Source organism: Oncorhynchus mykiss, chromosome 25 (genome assembly GCF_057628025.1).
Source record: "Oncorhynchus mykiss isolate SJ-2025 chromosome 25, ASM5762802v1, whole genome shotgun sequence".
Taxonomy (NCBI): domain Eukaryota; kingdom Metazoa; phylum Chordata; class Actinopteri; order Salmoniformes; family Salmonidae; genus Oncorhynchus; species Oncorhynchus mykiss.
In genome coordinates, this window is record NC_143046.1 from 46,353,274 (window position 1) to 46,374,408 (window position 21,135).

The 21,135-nt window shown below is 42.7% G+C and overlaps 1 protein-coding gene across 2 annotated transcripts in view; it reads left to right on the forward strand.

The window, feature by feature from the left end:
* LOC110505206 (MAM domain-containing glycosylphosphatidylinositol anchor protein 2) overlaps positions 1-21,135 on the forward strand; it is a 240,949-nt gene that overhangs the window by 196,407 nt on the left and 23,407 nt on the right. Inside the window, exons 11-12 of one of the 2 annotated variants that reach the window (XM_036962460.2) lie at positions 13,137-13,314; positions 14,442-20,053. In XM_036962460.2, the coding sequence (XP_036818355.2) occupies positions 13,137-13,314; positions 14,442-14,545 (282 nt within the window). In that variant the 3' untranslated portion in view covers positions 14,546-20,053. Of the gene's footprint in view, positions 1-13,136; positions 13,315-14,441; positions 20,054-21,135 lie in introns of those variants that run through there. The other variant, XM_021584281.3, reaches the window with a different exon arrangement.

Sequence of the window (21,135 nt, forward strand, 5' to 3'; positions counted from 1 at the left end):
AGCTCGAGCTGTTTTGCAAGGAGGAATGGGAAAAAATGTCAGTCTCTCGATGTGCAAAACTGATAGAGACATACCCCAAGCGACTTACAGCTGTAATCGCAGCAAAAGGTGGCGCTACAAAGTATTAACTTAAGGGGGCTGAATAATTTTGCACGCCCAATTTTTCAGTTTTTGATTAGTTAAAAAAGTTTGAAATATCCAATAAATGTCGTTCCACTTCATGATTGTGTCCCACTTGTTGTTGATTCTTCACAAAAAAATACAGTTTTATATCTTTATGTTTGAAGCCTGAAATGTAACAAAAGGTCGCAAAGTTCAAGGGGGCCGAATACTTTCGCAAGGCACTGTATATATATATTTTATTTTTCCCTTATTTAACCAGGTAGGCCAGTTGAGAACAAGTTCTCAATTACATCTGCGACCTGGCCAAGAAAAAGCAAAGCAGTTCAACACATACAACAACACAAAGTTACACATGGCATAAACAAACATACAATCATACAATCAATAATAATATAATAGAAAAGTCATCACACCAGTGTGTGCAAATGAGGTAAGATTAGGGAGGTAAGGCAATAAATAGGCCGTAGTGGTGAAGTAATTACAATTAAGCAATTAAACACTGGAATGGTAGAATGTGCAGAAGATGAATGTGCAAGTAGAGATACTGGGGTGCAAAGGAGCAAGATAAATAAATAAATACAGTATTGGGATGAGGTAGATTTAATGGGCTATTTACAGATGAGCTATGCAGCTATGCAGGTGCAGTGATCTGTGAGCTGCTCTGACAGCTGTTGTTTAAAGCTGGTGAGGGAGGTAAGAGTCTCCAGCTTTAGTGATTTTTGCAATTCGTTCCAGTCATTGGCAGCAGAGAACTGGAAGGAGAGGCGGCCAAAGGAAGAATTGGCTTTGGGGGTGACCAGTGAGATATACCTGCTAGAGCGCGTGCTACGGTTGGGTGCTGCTATGGTGACCAGTGAGCTGAGATAAGGCGGGGCTTTACCTAGCAGAGACTTGTAGACGACCTGGAGCCAGTGTGTTTGGCGACAAATATGAAGCGAGGGCCAGCCAACGAGAGCATACAGGTCAATTTGCTGTTAGAGGCTATGAGTGTTGGAGGCTATTTTGTAAATTACATTGCCGAAGTCAAGGAGGGTATGTTTGGCAGCATGAGTGAAGGAGGCTTTGTTGCGAAATAGGAAGACGATTCTAGATTTAATTTTGGATTGGAGATGTTTAATGTGAGTCTGGAGAGTTTACAGTCTAACCAGACACCTAGGTATTTGTAGTTGTCCACATATACTAAGTCAGAACCGTCCAGAGTAGTGATGCTAGACGGGCGGGCAGGTGCGGGCAGCGATCGGTTGAAGAGCATGCATTTAGTTTTACTTGCATTTAAGAGCAGTTGGAGGCCACGGAAGGAGAGTTGTATGGCATTGAAGCTCATCTGGAGGTTTGTTAACACAGTGTCCAACAAAGAGCAAGAGGTATACAGAATGGTGTCGTCTGCGTAGAGGTGGATCAAAGAATCACCAGCAGCAAGAGCGACATCATTGATGTATACAGAGAAGAGAGTCGGCCCGGGAATTGAACCCTGTGGCACCCCCATAGAGACTGCCAGAGGTCCGGACAACAGGCCCTCCGATTTGACACACTGAACTCTATCAGAGAAGTAGTTGGTGAATCAGGCGAGGCAATCATTTGAGAAACCAAATCATCCTGATTTGGACCATATAGATTAATGAGCCAAAAGGCTTTTTCGTCCACTTTCATATTCAAAAAGATCAACCCAGACAGGAAGATCACATCAGTGACTCAACCCACTCAAGTGATGCACCCCTCCCAGGGACGGTATGAAAGAGCCCCAGTAAGCCAGTGACTCAGCCCCTGTAATAGGGTTAGAGGCAGAGAATCTCAGTGGAAAGAGGGGAACCGGCCAGGCAGAGACAGCAAGGGCGGTTCGTTGCTCCAGAGCCTTTCCGTTCACCTTCCCACTCCTGGGCCAGAATACACTCAATCATATGACCCACTGAAGAGATTAGTCTTCAGTAAAGACTTAAAGTTTGAGACCGAGTTTGCGTCTCTTACATGGGTAGGCAGACCATTCCATAAAAATGGAGCTCTATAGGAGAAAGCCCTGCCTCCAGCTGTTTGCTTAGAAATTCTAGGGACTATTAGGATGCCTGCGTCTTGTGACCGTAGCGTACGTGTAGGTATGTACGGCAGGACCAAATCAGAGAGGAGCAAGCCCATGTAATGCTTTGTAGGTTAGCAGTAACCTACTGCTGTAAAGAGTTTGTCCACAATGAGAAAGGCACCCTTCTCTCTCTGTTGCCTTTATACCGGATACAGTTTCTTATAATGTTTGTTTATCTCCCTTGGAAATTGGTCATTGAGACAGAATTTGTGAATTTCCCTTCCTCTGCTCTTGATCAGCTCCTTTTGTTGGTGGTGCTCAAATTTGGCGATGATCGGTCGGGGACCCTTGGTCTTGTCGCTCCGAGCTCCAAGTCTGTGTACTCGCTGGAAAGCCACCTTGTTTACAGTCTCTATAGGAAGTTTAATGGCGGATTGCATGAATTCTCTGATCGTGCCCTCTGGATCATTGGATGCATCCTCAGGAATCCCAGAAAACAATATATTTTCACTCATGCTACGACTAGTAGAGACTCCTTCATCACCCTGTTTTTCCTGAGTAGACAATCCATGTTGGAATCGTGGATTTTTACCTTGGCTACATGTTGATTTTTGTCTATCCACACCAGACGGAATCAGGACACACAGGTTGAAATATCGAAATGAACTCTGAACTAACTGTATTCATTTGGGGACAGGTCGAATCACATGAAACATTCATGGACATTTTGCTAGCTAGCTTGATGTTGCTTACTAATTTGTCCTGGGATATAAACATTGGTTGTTATTTTACCTGAAATGCACAAGGTCCTTTTTTTCCTGGATCTTTGTACAATTTTGAGTCACACAAAATCGTGTGTTCTCTACTCTGACAAATAATCCACGGATAAAAGGGCTATTTCATTTCTAGTACTCTCTCCTCCTTCAGTCCTTTTCTGTAGACTTTATTTGGCAGTTGGCAACCAACTTTTAGGTGCATTACCCCCACCAACTGGACTGGAATGGTGGCTTTCAATCACCCAGGTGGGTATAAAAACTAATGAGGAGATGGGAGAGGCGGGACTTACAGCACGTCAACCGTCAAAAATAGAACCAAGTTCTATCTTAGTGCCTGGCCACACAGACGCTCCCGAGCAGTTTGGATAAAATAATTGATTAACATGTAAACTCAGCAAAAAAAGAAGCATCCTCTCACTGTCAACTGTGTTTATTTTCAGCAAACTTAACATGTGTAAATATTTGTATGAACATAACAAGATTCAACAACTGAGACATAAACTGAACAAGTTCCACAGACATGTGACTAACATAAATTGAATAATGTGTCCCTGAACATAGGGGGGTCAAAATCAAAAGTAACAGTCAGTATCTGGTGTGGCCACCAGCTGCATTAAGTACTGCAGTGCATCTCTTCCTCATGGACAGCACCAGATTTGCCAGTTTTTGCTGTGAGATGTTACCCCACTCTTCCACCAAGGCACCTGCAAGTTCCCGGACATTTCTGGGGGGAATGGCCCTAGCCCTCACCCGCCGATCCAACAGGTCCCAGACGTGCTCAATGGGATTGAGATCCGGGCTCTTTGCTGGCCATGGCAGAACACTGACATCCCTGTCTTGCAGGAAATCACGTACAGAACGAGAAGTATGGCTGGTGGCATTGTCATGCTGGAGGGTCATGTCAGGATGAGCCTGCAGGAAGGGTACCACATGAGGGAGGAGGATGTCTTCCCTGTAACGCACAGCGTTGAGATTGCCTGCAATGACAACAAGCTCAGTCCAATGATGCTGTGACACACCGCCCCAGACAATGACGGACCCTACACCTCCAAATCGATCCCGCTCCAGATTACAGGCCTCGGTGTAACGCTCATTCCTTCAACGATAAACGCAAATCCGACCATCACCCCATGTGAGACAAAACCGAGACTCGTCAGTGAAGAGCACTTTTTGCCAGTCCTGTCTGGTCCAGCGACTGTCTGGTCGGTGTGCCCAAAGGCGACATGAGTGATGTCTGGTGAGAACCTGCCTACAACAGTCCTACAAGCCCTCAGTCCAGCGTCTCTCAGCCTATTGCGGACAGTCTGAGCACTGATGGAGGGATTGTGCGTTCCTGGTGTAACTCGGGCAGTTGTTGTCATCCTGTACCTGTCCCGCAGGTGTGATGTTCAGATGTACCGATCCTGTGCAGGTGTTGTTACACGTGGTCTGCCACTGTGAGGACGATCAGCTGCCCATCCTGTCTCCCTGTAGCGTTGTCTTAGTCATCTCACAGTACGGACATTGCAATTTATTGCCCTGGCCTCATCTGCAGTCCTCATGCCTCCTTGCAGCATGCCTAAAGCACTTTCACGCAGATGAGTAGGGACCCTGGGCATCTTTCTTTGGGTGTTTTTCAGAGTCTGTAGAAAGGCCTCTCTTGTCCTAAGTTTTTATAACTGTGACCTTAATTGCCTACCGTCTGTAAGCTGTTAGTGTCTTAACGACCGTTCCACAGGTGCATGTTCATTAATTTTTTATGGTTCATTGAACAAGCATGGGAAACAGAGTTTAAACCCTTTACATTGAAGATCTGTGAAGTTATTTGGATTTTTACTAATTATCTTTGAAAGACAGGGTCCTGAAAAAGTGACTTTCTTTTTTTGCTGAGCTTGTTTAAATTTATTTTGCAACACTTGCTCGCGTATCTTGGTCGGTGTGGTCAGCATGTTAGTGTTGTCCTCAAATGTTTACAATACAGTAAACCTGGCAAGGCAACTGTACAATGAATCACTTAATACTTCCAAACATCACTAAAGGCTGCAGTGCATTCAGAAAGTATTCACTCACACCCCTTGACTTTGTCCACATTTAGTTGTCGTATCCTAAATTTAAAATTGATACCATTTAGATTTTTTTGACACTGGCCTACACACACACTACCCCGTAATGTCAAAGTGGAATAATGTTTAGTTTTTTTTTCATTTTTACAAGTTAATACAAAATGAAAAGCTGAAATGTCTTGAGTCAATAAGTATACAACCCCTTTGTTATGGCAAGCCTAAATAAGTTCAGCAGTACCCCACATATACAATTATTTTTAAGGTCCCTCGGTCGAGCAGTGAATTTCAAACAGATTCATATTCAGACCCCTTGACTTTTTCCACATTTTGTTAACCTTTCTGATCTCCCCATCCCGGATCCGGGATCGTGAATACAGACTCAAGCTCATTACCATAACGCAACGTTAACTATTCATGAAAATCGCAAATGAAATGAAATAAATATGCTAGCTCTCAAGCTTAGCCTTTTGTTAACAACACTGTCATCTCAGATTTTCAAAATATGCTTCTCAACCATTGCAAAACAAGCATTTGTGTAACAGTATTGATGGCTAACGTAGCATTTAGCATTAGCATTCAGGTGGCAACATTTACACAAAAAAACAGAAAAGCATTCAAAAAAATAATTTACCTTTGAAGAACTTCAGATGTTTTCAATGATAGCAAATGTTCAGATTTTCCTGAAAGATTATTTGTTTAGGACAAATCGCTCCGTTTTCTGCGTCACGTTTAGCTATGAAAAAACAAGCATTTGAAATGAAATGAAATGAAATAAATATGCCATCTCTCAAGCTTAGCCTTTTGTAAACAACACTGTCATCTCAGATTTTCAAAATATGCTTCTCAACCATAGGAAAACAATCATTTGTGTAAAAGTAGCTAGCTAGCGTTAGCATTTCGCGTTAGCATTTAGCGTTAGCATTAGCGTTAGCATCCAGCACGCAACATTAACAAAAACATAAAAGCCTTCAAATAAAATAATTTACCTTTGAAGAACTTCTGATGTTTTCAATGAGGATACTCTCAGTTAGATAGCAGATGCTCAGTTTTTCCAAAAAGATTCCTTGTGTATTAGAAATAGCTCCGTTTTATACATCACATTTGGCTACCAAAAAAAATCCATAAATTCAGTCCTCAAAACGCAAACTTTTTTCCAAATTAACTCCATAATATCGACTGAAAACATGGCAAACGTTGTTTAGAATCAATCATCAAGGTGTTTTTCACATATCTCTTCATTGATACATCGTTCTTGGACACATGCTTTCTCCCCTGAATCAAATGGTAAAGTAGAAGCAGCTGGCAATTGCGCACCGAATTCGACGCAGGACACCAGGCGGACACTTGGAAAATGTAGTCTCTTATGGTCAATCTTCTAATGATATGCCTACAAATACGTCACAATGCTGCTAAGACCTTGGGCGAACGACAGAAAGTGTAGGCTCATTCGTTGCGCAATCACAGCCATATAAGGAGAGAATGGAAAACAGAGCTTCAGAAATTCTGCTAATTACTGGGTGATGCATCATCTTGGTTTCGCCTGTAGAATGAGTTCTGGGGCACTTACAGACAAAATCTTTGCAGATTCTGAAACTTCAGAGTGTTTTCTTTCCAAAACTGTCAAGAATATAGTCGAGCATCTTTTCGTGACAAAATATCGCGCTTAAAACGGGAACGTTTTTTATCCAAAAATGAAATAGCGCCCCTAGAGCTCTAACAGGTTAAATTGTTCTAAAATGTATTCAATCTTTTTTTCCCTCATCAATCTACACACAATACCCCATAATGACAAAGCGACAACCAGGTTATTTTTTTTATTTTTTTGCAAGTGTATTAAAAAGAAAAAAACAGATACCTTATTTACATACATTTTCAGACCCTTTGCTATGAGACTCAAAATTGAGCTCAGGTGCATTCTGTTTCCATTGATCATCCTTAAGATGTTTCTACAACTTGATTGTAGTCCACCTGGGGTGAATTCAATTGTTTGGACATGATTTGGAAAGCCTAGCACCTGTCTATATAAGGTCCCACAGTTGACAGTGCATGTCAGAGCAAAAAACAAACTATGAGATCGAAGGAATTGTCCGTAGAGCGCCGAGGCAGGATTGTGTTGAGGCACAGATCTGGGGAAGGCTACCTAAAAATGTCTTAAATGGAAGAAGTTTGGAACCACCAAGACTCTTCCGAGAGCTGGCCCACCCATATTAAGCCTATGATTTTGAGACTCATCTCTTTTGACTAATGCACTGGTATACTTTTCTGAGCACCTGAGGACCGAGGGAGTGGTGGTGGTGAGTTTAATTTGACATGCTTAGCTGGTTCTAGAGGAATCGTTCGACAAAGAAATCAACAAGGGAACAAAGACCACGTACCACTGCTGGCTTGCTTCTGAAGCTAAGCAGGGTTGGTCCTGGTCAGTCCTTGGATGGGAGACCAGATGCTGCTGGAAGTGGTGTTGGAGGGCCAGTAGGAGGCACTCTTTCCACTGGTCTAAAAAATATCCCAATGCCCCAGAGCAGTGATTGGGGACACTGCCCTGTGTAGGGTGCCGTCTCTCGGATGGGACGTTAAACGGGTGTCCTGACTCTCTGAGGTCATTAAAGATACCATGGCACTTATCGTAAGAGTAGGGGTGTTAACCCCGGTGTCCTGGCTAAATTCCCAATCTGACCCTCAAACCATCACGGTCACCTAATAATCCCCAGTTTACAATTGGCTCATTCATCCCCCTCCTCTCCCCTGTAACTATTCCCCAGGTCGTTGCTGCAAATGAGAACGTGTTCTCAGTCAACTTACCTGGTAAAATAACGGATAAAAAAATAAAATAAAAAAAAAGACAGTGAGAGTTTGTAGATTAAAACCTACATGCTTTAAATTATTCCTTTTAATATTAGATTTGAAGATAGAGTTGAAGTTTACATACACTTAGCATGGAATCATGAAAACTCGTTTTTCAAACACTCCACAAATTTCTTGAGACGTGTTCTATCTAATAAAGGTAAAATAAAAATCTCCTAGAAATGAACGTACTTTGGTGCAAAAAGTGCAAATCAATCCCAGAACAACAGCAAAATACCTTGTGAAGATGCTGGAGGAAACAGGTACAAAAGTATTTGTATCCACAGTAAAATGAGTACTATATCGACATAACCTGAAAGGCCGCTCAGAAAGGAAGAAGCCACTGCTCCAAAACCCCCATAAAAAAGCTAGACTACGGTTCGCAGCTGCACATGGGGACAAATATCGTACTTTTTGGAGAAATGTCCTCTCGTCTGATGAAACAAAAATAGAACTCTTTGGCCATAATGATCATCGTTATGTTTTGGGGGGGGGGCTTGCAAACCGTGAAGCACGGGGGTGGCAGCATCATGTTGTGGGGGTGCTTTGCTGCAGGAGTGACTGGTGCACCTCACAAAAGATGGCATCATGTGGATATATTGAAGCAGCATCTCAAGACATCAGTTAAAGTTAAAGCTTGGTCACAAATGGGTCTTCCAAATGGACAATGGGTCTTCCAAATGGACAATGACCCCAAGCATACTCCCAAAGTTGGGGCAAATTGGCTAAAGGACAACAAAGTCAAGGTATTGGAGTGGCCATCACAAAGCCCTGACCTCAATCCCATAGAAAATGTGTGGGCAGAACTGAAAAAGTGTGTGCGAACAAGGAGGCCTACAAAACTGACTCAGTTACACCAGCTCTGTCAGCAGGAATGGGCCACCATTCACCCAACTTATTGTGGGAAGCTTGTGGAAGACTACCCGAAACGTTTGACTCAAGTTAAACAATTTAAAGGCAATACTACCAAATACTAATTGAGTGCATGTGAACTTCTGACGCATTGGGAATGTGATGACAGAAATAAAAGCTGAAATAAATCATTCTCTCTACTATTATTCTGACATTTCACATTCTTAAAATAAAGTGGTGATCCTAACTGACCTAAGACAGGGAATTTTTAATAGGATTAAATGTCAGGAATTGTGAAAAACTTCAAATGTATTTGGCTAAGGTGTACGTAAACTTCCGACTTCAACTGTACATGTTTCTTTTGTGCAACTTGTTTTCAATGCAGGTTGGAATTTCAGAAAACTAAAGCGTCTTATCGTGTCTCAATGCTTCCAACACGTTTGCACCACAGCTCCAATTAGGTGTCTTTGCTCTTTAGCATGTTTGTCAATTTCACAATTGTCACCTATTCATGGACAGATTTCTTATCTTCTCTGCAGTAATAGTCTATTGTCGTCATGGCAGCTGTACTGTGTGTGTGTGTGTGTGTGTGTGTCTGTGTGTGTGTGTGTGTGTGTGTGTGTGTGTGTGTGTGTGTGTGTGCGCGCGCGCCTGCGCATCTGCCTGCCTGTTATATTCAAATGCATTTGTTAATATCTTTGATTATGTTTGGAAACAACACTTTTCATTATGTTGAGTTGCCATTTGTAATTAACTGAAAACTGTAAGTCAATTCATTATGAAATTTCACAATATGTTTCTTGGCAGGCTGTGTTATTTGTAAGTAATACAGAAATAAGAAGCCATAGTGATACAACAGAGTGTACAGTACAAGTGTGGTCATATACAGAAATGTGTGACAATCAAGTGACAATTGTTTTGTTGTTTTGGCTCTTTACCCCAGCACTTTGGATTTGAAATTATACAATGATTATGTAGAATAGAATATGTTTCTAAACATTTCTACATTAATGTGGATGCTACCATGATTACGGATAATCATGAATGAATTTATGATGAGTAAGAAAGTTAGAGGCATAAATATCATACCCCCCAAAAAATGCTACCCTCCCCTGTTATTGGTAATGGTGAGAGGGTAGCATGTCTTGGGAGTATGACCTTTGTTGCATGATAGATAGCTTGGCTTTGGAACATTCTCAGCATATTTAAGGAACATGACAAATTTAGAGACACGTTCTCAAATTGTTCCAAGAACCTAAACAAAGCTATCCATAAAATACTTTAGTAACGTTCAGAGAACATTCTAAGCATTCCATTATTGCAATCGACAAAAATATCTTCTATCTAGCTGTGAGTTTAGGTGTGTTGGACACGCCCAGCTGATCTTAATGAGTGTTTGTTTCCTTTGAAATGGGATCTGTTTGAATAGACCAGGGCTTTCCAACCATGTTCCTGGAGCGCTACCGTTTTATAGGTTTTCGCTCCAACGCTAATCTAGCACACCTGATTCTAGTAATTAGCTGTCTGATAAGCTGAATCAGGTTAGTTACAACTGGGGTTGGAGCGAAAACCAACAAGCGGGTAGCTCTCCAGGAACAGGGAACAGTTTGCATAAAAAAACATGTCATGCTAGTTCCATTCTGGTGGCGCAGTGGAGTAATTCCATAGACAGAGAACAGAAGAGCATAGGTTCATATCTGACTGATACCATGTCACAATAAAAAAGACGTGTTGCATGATTAATGCCTATCTGTGGTTGGAGTCCAAAAAAGATAACCCCAAAAAAGCTAGCAGTGTTATTAAGTCTTATTGAAACATTCAGTGAAAGTTAAGATACATAAAAATAATAATTCAAAGTAACCTAACATTTCCATTGTCAAAATGTTAATAACATTTTCTCAGAACCTCCCTGCAACATAAAAATAAACGTTCCCAGAACAGGCAACACTTTCACTGCTGTTTTCAGAACGTTAAACAACTTTCAGATTTACGGTCAGGAAATGTATGGCTTCGTTCCCACAACTTCCAAGGAACGAAATGTGCTAGCTGGGCATGTAGTGATTCACAGCTCTGAGACATTGAAAACCTGGGCTGGGTGGGGTGTTCTAAGTAGGGAAGCAAAGGCCATGTGAGGACTCCCAGGTTGCGTCCTGATTGTCCACCCTTCTCCCCAAGTGTGCACTTCTTATCATGAATAAAACAATCTTAGATTGATGTAAGTATTGGCTGGAGAGAGATTCCACCATTTTTTCAATTCTTGACTGGAAGTGTGCAAGTACACACTTGGATAAAAGGGCAGAGAATTGTGACGTAGCCTCAGTCTCTAGGGGTTGTCTTCACTTGTTATTCCTCCAGAATCACACAAACTGACATACAGCTAAGTGAGGGCAAACTTGGGAGAATCTCAATTGTATATCCGTGATCTAAGGACGGAGAACACAAGGATTTAAGGAAATACAATTGAAATCCAACTTAACTTATTGGATAATGCTGTTAAATCAGATGTTTGGTCTGACTTTATGGTAGATGGGACTAAGATCAAGTGTTTTCGAGGCTGTAGTCATGGTTGCACTTCCTTGCAAAATACGTCATTCATTAAATATGGGGCGGCAGGTAGCCTGGTGGTTAGTGCTTTGGGTTGCTGGATCGAATCCCCGAGCTGACAAGGTAAAAATCTGTCGTTCTGCCCCTGAACAAGGCAGTTAACCCACTGTTCCCCAGTAGGCCGTCATTGTAAATAAGAATTTGTTCTTAACTGACTTGCCTAGTTAAATGAAGGTTAAATAAAAAATGTATTCTATTAGCAATGGTGTAAAGTACTTAAGTAAAAATACTTTAAAGTACTACTTAAGTCATTTTTTTATGTATCTGTACTTAATTTACAATTAATATTTTTGCTAACTTTTCCTTTTACTTCACTACAGTCAAGCATCGATAAAAATGTCACCAGAATAATACCCTCTATTTATTGGAAAGGAGCATCAAGATCACCTTGCACTTTCACAACCCTGTAAAGTTCATCTGTAACTCATCTGTAGCCTAATAAACTGCATTGGGAGGACCACACACCATGTCATCGCGTAACTCCAAGTTTACCTTATTTTGATGGTTGTTATATCAATATTTCCACTGCCATTTCTCGCAATTCATTTTAATTTTACCGACACAAAAAGATCCCACCATTTTGAACGAACAAATGATATGTCAGCATTTATAAAATTGTATTTAAAACTACCTGTTTCCATCACAGCTGACGTGAAAATGTTTTAAACGGTATGGCTTTAATCGCAAAAAAACTGTGGATAGAAACGTGGTTAATGATTTTTTGATATGCATCTCCCATTTGGCATGTCGCTTGTGATGTGGTTCACAGCAGCACTGACGGATGTGTTCCGTCAGTGACAACTGCATTGGAGTTTAGAATGACCCTTACCCCCCTTTTTGTTCCATGCTGGCTGAAGACCTAGCTAGCCAGTAACTAGCTAACACCAGACAGAGATGAAAGGCACATTTTGGCACCAGCAGAGTAGCTATCTAGCTACATAAACCACGCCCCTCAGAAACCATGCCTTCACCGATGTTGGTTACAAGGCGGTAGTTATTTAAATTAGGTGAGAGATTATCATGTTACCATTGGTGTATTAAAATGAGAGTTAAGGTGATGTCACCTTGTCCTAGATTTCTGCCTAAATAAACATACCCAAAAGTAACTGCTATTCATGTGTAATTACATGATTCTGACATGCAAGAACTTGGTATATTTGTAAAGAACTTGAGTAAAAATACTTCAAAGTACTACTTAATTAAGTCGTTTTTGGGGTTATCTTTACTTTACGATTTATATTTTTGACAACTTTTACTTCACTACAGTCCTAAAGAAAATGTTATACATTTTCCCTGACACCCAACAGTACTCGTTACATCATGAATGCTTAGCAAGACAGAAAATGGTCCAATTCGCACACTTATCAAGAGATCATCCCTACTGCCTCTGATCTGGTGGACTCACTAAACACAAATGTTTTGTTTTTAAATGATGTTGGAGTGTGACCCTGTCTATCTGTAAATAAAATACAAATTGTGTCGTCTGGTTTGCTTAATATAAGGAATTTTTTATTATTTGTACTTTTACTTTTGATACTTAAGTATATTTTAGCAACTACATTTACTTTTGATACTTAAGTATATTTAAAACCAAATACTTTAAAACTTTTACTCAAGTAGTATTTTACTGCGTAACTTACTTTTACTTGAGTCATTTTCTATTAAGGTATCTTTACTTCTACTCAAGTATGAGAATTTAGTACTTTTTCCACCACTGTCTATTAGTATGGATTTTAAGGATGTTTTCTTTGACCTTGAGTTCAGAAAGGGGATCAATGGGAATTGATTATAATGTGGCCAGTTTGGCCTATGTGCACTTGTAAAAAAAAAAAACATTACAAAAGGGGATTCTAATGATTTTAATGATTCCTATGTTTTGTCTAGACGGGCCAGTCGAGGTGGTGGGAGCAGGAGATCCCCATGGAGGGAGCAATTGCTAAGGGCGAGCTGATCACCCACAACCTGACGGAACTCATCAAGCCCGAGGCATACCTGGTCCGCCTTACCCCCATCACACGCTTCGGAGAGGGAGACTCCACAGACAGAATCATCAGATACAGTGGTGAGCAGAAATCATTCTGTCTAGTTGGACTGTACATAATAGATGTGTATGCTCACAATTTTGTATTGTAGTATACTAATGTACTTGACCCTCAGCATTGTACAGACTATGTTCTTCAGTAGGGACTAGCATGGCCATGTATGAGCACAATTGAGTATTGTATTGTTGTATATTGTACCCTCAGCATTGTACTGTAAAGACAGAATGTTCTTCAGTAAGGACTAGTGCCATATGTAACATGGGCATAATGTTCTATGTAGACCAGGGGTGTCAAACATATGGCAGGCTGGTTTGCGTAAAACAAAACAAAAAAAATGGGGGGGGGGGGGACAAACTCAATATACTTTAAAATGACCAAAACCAAATCTGTGTCAAAATGATAATGGACCTACATTCATACAGTTTCTCGACTGTGTCCAGCTCGCTAATAATCAACTAAAGGAAAGATGGAGAGTCAGTGAGTGTCAACAATTACATTTTATAAAATGGATAGAGGACTATGTTTTTGAAATGTTGATGGTGTGGAAATGTAACACATTTTCAGTGTGGCCCTCCGGACCTCATTGAAGACCATATGCGTACCCGGGATAACATGTATTTTGACACCCCTGATGTAGACTATTAGCATTGATTACTAGGTCCTATCCTAGCCCTGTATGGATGTTGTCATAATTACACAGTCATGTAAACATGGCTTGAAGAAAATATCACAGTAAGAGCCACTCAGACGCTGTCATATTTTGTGAGTATTATATGATAATAGGGACCCCTACTGGTTGGGAAAATATAATTACATAGGTCACTGACTGAGTAAAAGTGTTCATATTTAAAATGAGGAAGTAAAGCAGTAAAATGAAGTCGACGGGCAGACAAACTTAAAAGTATCAGGAGTCATCCATGAAGGATTTCAGCCGAGGGTACAAACTTAAAGGAATTGTGAATGAAATGCAATTTTAATGTAGTTGGGGGGTGGATTTTAATTACCCATCTGTTATTACTGGTCTTTATGTAGACAACTTTCCACACCAGAGAAGAATCATTGTCTATTTAACTAGTGTTTATCTATCTTTCACTCTCATTTACTGTTTTGTCTCAATCCATCCTCTTTTTGGTACATTCTTACAAAGGGAATGAAAAGAGTCACAGAAAATGTCTGCCCAATCCACCTGTTCAACAAATGAACTCCTTTCAAGAATGGACAAAAGGCTGCGGAATCAGAATTACAGCCTGAGCATTGCTTTAATGCTTCAACACCAACACAGATGGAAGCCCTTGTAGTGTAACACTACAACACAAGAAACAATTCTGTCCAGGTTTTAAGACCTCTTTCTCCCAGGCATGAATAGCCTGGGTCTATGCTAGTTCCACCCTTTGAAATCCACGCCTGGTGCAAACCTACAGCTGTCAGCCCTAGCATGTGAAGTATGCACGCACGCACACAGCCAGCTAGTTCCACCCCATAGAAACGCAAAAGTACATTCTGGTGACGAGTTGCTCTGACTAGCAAGCAAACACAACAGTTCACTGACCTTCTGCACTAATTAGATGCTTCCAGCCTATTTAATCTAATTATGTGTTCTCTGCGCCCAGGTGAGGTGAGGTAATAGCAGCACTAGAGTGCATTGCTCTCCATCCACCTACTGATTATCCTGTTCTTAGGGGGGAGTATGCTATATGTTACATTTCAGAGGTCTGAAACTCCCGGCCCTCGGCCCACATCAGTGCTTATTTGTGGCCTGCAGACCTGTAGTTTGAGACGATGCTATATGCTGTATCCATGTTATGGTTGTTGTCCATACTGACAGGCACGCCTGACTTGACATTTTAACCTCTACTCTACGGTCGCCTCTTAACTGTCACACCCTGGTCTTAGTATTTTGTGTTTTCTTTATTATTTTGGTCAGGCCAGGGTGTGACATGGGTTTATTTTTGTGGTGTGTTTTGTCTTGGTTTTTTTTGTAGGTATTGGGATTGTGGTATAGTGGGGTTCTCTAGGAAAGTCTATGGTTGCCTGAAGTGGTTTTCAATCAGAGGCAGGTGTTTATCGTTGTCTCTGATTGGGAACCATATTTAGGCAGCCATATTCTTTGAGTGTTTCGTGGGTGATTGTTCCTGTCTCTGTGTTTGTTTGCACCAGATAGGCTGTATAGGTTTTTGCGTTACGGTTCTTGTTTTGTATTGTTTGTGTTTATTCGTTTATTAAACATGTATCAAAATTACCACGCTGCATTTTGGTCCGCCTCTCCTTCGACGGAAGAAAACCGTAACAGAATCACCCACCACAAAAGAACCAAGCGGTGTGGTGACAGGCAGTGGCAGCAGGAGCAACAAAGTCTGGATTATACGACTTGGGAGGAAATAGACAGGTGGGCGGTCGACCCAGGGAGAGTGCCAGAGCCCGCCTGGGATTCGCTGGAGCAGTGCGAAGAGGGTTATAGGAGAATGGAGTTGGAGAGACGAACACGGCGGCGTGGAAGGAAGCCCGAGAGTCAGCCCCAAAAATGTCTTGGGGGGAGGGCTAACAGGGAGAGTGTGGCAGAGTCAGGAGTCAGACCTGAGCCAACTGCCCCTGTTTATCGTAAGGAGCCAAGGAGGAAACCAGAGCCGGTGTTGGAGGTGAGCGAAGCAGAGACTGTGAAGGAGGTAATGGGGAAATTGGAGGAGAGAGTTATGAGGGAGTTGCTGTGTTGGTGCATTAGGCACGGAATTCGCCCGACGGAGCATGTCGGGGATTTGATGGCACCTGGGTCAGCGCTCCATACTCGTCCTGAGGTGCGTGTTAGTCGGCTGGTGAAGATTGTGCTAGCCTAAATCATGCACGCACCAGGCCTCCTGTGCACCTCCCTAGCCTTGCACGTCCTGTGCCAGCCCTGCTCTCAAGATCTCCAGTACGCCTTCACGGTCCGGTCCATCCTGTACCACCTCCACACACCAGCCCTCCGGTGGCAGCTCCCCGCACCAGGCTTCCTGTGCGTGTCCTCGGCCCAGTACCACCAGTGCCAGCACCACGCACCAGGCCTACAGTGCGCTTCGCCTGTCCAGCGCTGCCAGAGCTTTCCTCCTCTCCAGCGCTGACGGTGTCTCCCGCCTGTTCAGCGCAGTCAGAGCCTTCCTCCTCTCCAGCGCTGCCAGAGTCTCCCGCCTGTCCAGAGCTGCCAGTCTGCAAGGAGCTGCCAGTCTGCAAGGAGCTGCCAGTCTACAAGGAGCTGCCAGTCTGCAAGGAGCCGCCAGTGCTGCCAGTCTGCAAGGAGCTGCCAGTCTGCAAGGAGCCGCCAGTGCTGCCAGTCTGCAAGGAGCCGCCAGTGCTGCCAGTCTGCAAGGAGCCGCCAGTGCTGCCAGTCTGCAAGGAGCCGCCAGTGCTGCCAGTCTGCAAGGAGCCGCCAGTGCTGCCAGTCAGCATGGAGCAGCCAGAACCGCCAGTCAGCATGGAGCAGCCAGAGCCGCCAGTCAGCATGGAGCAGCCAGAGCCGCCAGTCAGCATGGAGCAGCCAGAGCCGCCAGTCAGCATGGAGCAGCCAGAGCCGCCAGTCAGCGTGGAGCAGCCAGAGCCGCCAGTCAGCGTGGAGCAGCCAGAGCCGCCAGTTAGCGTGGAGCAGCCAGAGCCGCCAGTCAGCATGGAGCAGCCAGAGCCGCCAGTCTGCCAGGATCCGCCAGTCAGCCAGGATCTTCCAGATCCGCCATTCAGCCAGGATCCGCCAGTCAGCCAGGATCCACCAGTCAGCCAGGATCTGCCAGAACTGCCAGTCAGCCAGGATCTGCCAGTGCCATTTACCTGCCTGAGCTTCCTCTCAGTGCTGAGCTGCCCCTCAGTCCCGAGCTGCCCCTCAGTCCCGAGCTGCCCCTCAGTCCCGAGCTGCCCCTCAGTCCAGTGGGGTCCTTGGTGAGGGTTACTAGGCCAAGGTCGGCGGCGAAGGTCGCCTATCTAAGGACGCGATGCAAAGGGACTAAGACTTTGTTGGAGTGGGGTCCACGTCCCGCGCCGGAGCCGCCACCGTGGACAGACGCCCACCCGGACCCTCCCCTATGGGTTTAGGTGTGCGGCCGGGAGTCCGCACCTTGGGGTGGGGGGGTTCTGTCACGCCCTGGTCTTAGTATTTTGTGTTTTCTTTATTATTTTGGTCAGGCCAGGGTGTGACATGGGTTTGTTTTTGTGGTGTGTTTTGTCTTGTTTTTTTGTAGGTATTGGGATTGTGGTATAGTGGGGTTCTCCAGGAAAGTCTGTGGTTGCCTGAAGTGGTTCTCAATCAGAGGCAGGTGTTTATCGTTGTCTCTGATTGGGAACCATATTTAGGCAGCCATATTCTTTGAGTGTTTCGTGGGTGATTGTTCCTGTCTCTGTGTTTGTTTGCACCAGATAGGCTGTATAGGTTTTTGCGTTACGGTTCTTGTTTTGTATTGTTTGTGTTTATTCGTTTATTAAACATGTATCAAAATTACCACGCTGCATTTTGGTCCGCCTCTCCTTCGACGGAAGAAAACCGTAACATTAACAGTGTTTAAGGTCCCGTGTGACCATATGTTGTGGTGCAACTACGACATCAGGACTCAAACGGTCGCCGTTGAAGCAGTGACACACTTAAGCACATTTTATTGTATACAGGAATGTCTATACTGTAATGACCAGTATGAGACCCTTATACTCCTCATACAATTATTTAGGCTATATTAAACTCTCCAAATACAATTTATACAACCACTAAGGACATTGGTAAGGGAATGTTTGTAAGTTAATGTACGACTATTCCCTTACTCCCCTATTAAGACTGACTTGTGACTTATTGAGATTAATATTCATCTTTGAATGTGCCTGTTTGTTCTCCTTTCAATGAGTTTGTCTCATAGAGATATTAGGCCGGCAGTTACGACCTGTGGCAAAGGTTGAGTTGTGTTTGTTAAACAATGTTTGCAATGGCTGCAGTTCAAATGCATGCTCGGATGGTGCCAAACAAATTGGCAAACCAATGGAGGAAAATATAATTGCTCAGTCATCTCATATTATACAATAAAATGCTCAAAACTCACACACACACTAAGGGCCTGTTGATAACATTTATTTGAATATGAGAGAAAACATTGTTACACATGATTGTTCACATAAGATGATACTGTGACCTGAAATATTGAGATTTATTTTCGTGTTTTTCTCCAGTGATACAACATTGTACTTCAATGATTTGCAGATTATCTGACAATCAACAGATGATTCCTCCAAATGTATCTGACCTGAAACGTTTAATCTCCGTCTGCATGAGTTGCATCAAGATTACACAAAGCACACTAACATCAAATGCCCTCTTTTTGCATATTTGTTAATTTTATAAACCAGAACCTGGATACTGTTTTAATCACTACAGTTTAAAATCTGAGGAGTGCCTTGAATTACTTTTAGTTACACCTGTGTAGCAAGACTTTTCACTGTAATTACCCTTCTAGCAACATTGTATTAACTTGTTATTATATTATACATTTGTTTTATTATACATTATACATTATTAACTGCATTTTAATTGCATGAGGAAATATCAATGAGCTCCTCCAAAGGGCACCTACAAACTTGTTCCCAAACTTTCCTGGCTTTGTTTATTCCTTGACACTGTACACAGGCTCTTAAACTAAGAAATTACACTGAGCTTGATGACAAAACCATTAGTTGGTTTAGCATCAGATAGGCTACTGCTGTACATCATTAGAAAACGTTAGATACCATATTAGTTGTATATCACCGGGCAGAGCTTAAGTTGCTGTGATCATAGATCAGAAACATTGCTTGGTGAAGGAGGCCTTTGAAAGCAAGCTAGACAGGGAGATTATTGCAAGTAGCCTATATAGGGAATACAGCAATAAGTTATTGCACTGTTCAGATTCATTGTCTTATATCAGATTATTTTATTTTTTATGTCACCTTTATTTAAGTAGGCAAGTCAGTTAAGAACTGGGCCAATTTTGCGCCGTCCTATGGGACTCCCAATCACAGCCGGTTGTGATACAGCTTGGAATATAAACCAGGGTGTCTGTAGTGACGCCTCAAGCACTGAGATGGAGTGCCTTAGACCGCTGTGCCACTCTGTGCCACTCGGGAGCCCAGATAGATATTCTATTCTGCCAGTATTTCTGGAGGTTGACCATGTGCATGACTGTTACGGATACCATTATCCTGTGTGTGTATCCTGTGTGTGTGTGTGTGTGTGTGTGTATCCTGTGTTCTTTTCTCTCCTTCTCCCCTCACAGGTGAAAATCATCACTCTCCAATCAGTCACCAATCCAATCATCAATCAGAAGACACACCTCCTCCTGTTTCCTACCCTATCACAGTTCCTTTCCCTTGGTTTAAAAACCCCATCAGTTGTTTGCTCTAGAGCTCAATCTCTCTGTAAATGCCATGTCTATAGGTTTCTGTGTTTCACGCTCTCTTTGTGTATTAACCTATATTTTGTTTGAGCACCTCCATAGCACTTTGTCATCACCTGTGAGTATTGTTTTTGGTTATGGTGTTTGTGTTTGATTGCTGGTGGGAAAAGGGGATACATACCCGTAGGTAGACTTTGTTAAATACACTAGTTAGATCTGGGCGGACCACCCACTGTATTTTTGGTTAGTTAGTTAGCTGTTGTTAAAATAGGCTAGTCTAGCTTAGGGGTGTTTTTAATACTTATTGTTTCTTTCCTTGGGTCCAGCTCAGCCCCTTTTCCTGCTCCCTCCTTTACCGTGTGTTTATTAATAAACCCTGAGTTTGACGGTAGATTTCAGTTGTCGTGGTTATTTCATTCACACTTTTACTTGGTCACTATAATTTGCATGAGCTATGTTACGGGTCTCATTACCATCCCCCTAGACTGTCGGTCCAAAAGGGATCCGTAACATTGACAACTAGCTTAAATGTGTCCATTAGCTTGCTAAAGTAATTCTTAGCTAGTCACTTCATATGAATAGGAAGCTAACCTGTACACATTCAATGCTGAACACCAAATGCTTCCGCCATAAGCTAGCTAGAAAGCTTCTTTAGCAACATTATTTTATCACAAAGCCGCTAGCGCAGCCTGTTCTGCCACGAATCAGTAGCTTCCCGTCAGCTCATTTGCTGCTGCACTCAACTGACCCCAATGTTAGTGGTAATTTTAGCAGGGCCTAGCCACAACTTTGTTTTTATTTTCTTAACTTGAATTGGAAAGTATTAAATCCCTGTCATGTCATTTTGCTACCTATTCTGCCTATTTCATAGATAGTCATACAAGGGTGCAGTGATATCAAAAAAATAGGAACTATGTTTTCATTTTTTAATGGCAGATGCTCTGTAATCCCCAAATTTTGTTCACCTACCAACCAGTAAGAATTCCGGCTCTCACAGACCTGTTTGTCTTTAAAAAGCCCTCCTGTTCTCCACTCATTACCTGTATTAACTGCACCTGTTTGAACTCGTTACCTGTATAAAAGACACCTGTCCACACACTCAACCAAACAGACTCCAATCTCTCTACAATGGCCAAGACCAGAGAGCTGTGTAAGGACATCAGGGATAAATTGTAGACCTGCACAAGGCAGGTATGGGCTACAGGACAATAGGCAAGCAGCTTGGTGAGAAGGCAACAACTGTTGGTGCAATTATTAGAAAATGGAAGAAGTTCAAGATAATGGTCAATCATCCTCGGTCTTGGGCTCCCTGCAAGATCTCACCTTGTGGGGCATCAATGATCATGAGGAAGGTGAGGGATCAGCCCAGAACTACATGGCAGGACCTGGTCAATGACCTGAAGAGAGCTGGGACCACAGTCTCAAAGAAAACAATTAGTAAAACACTACTCCGTCATGGATTAAAATCCTGCA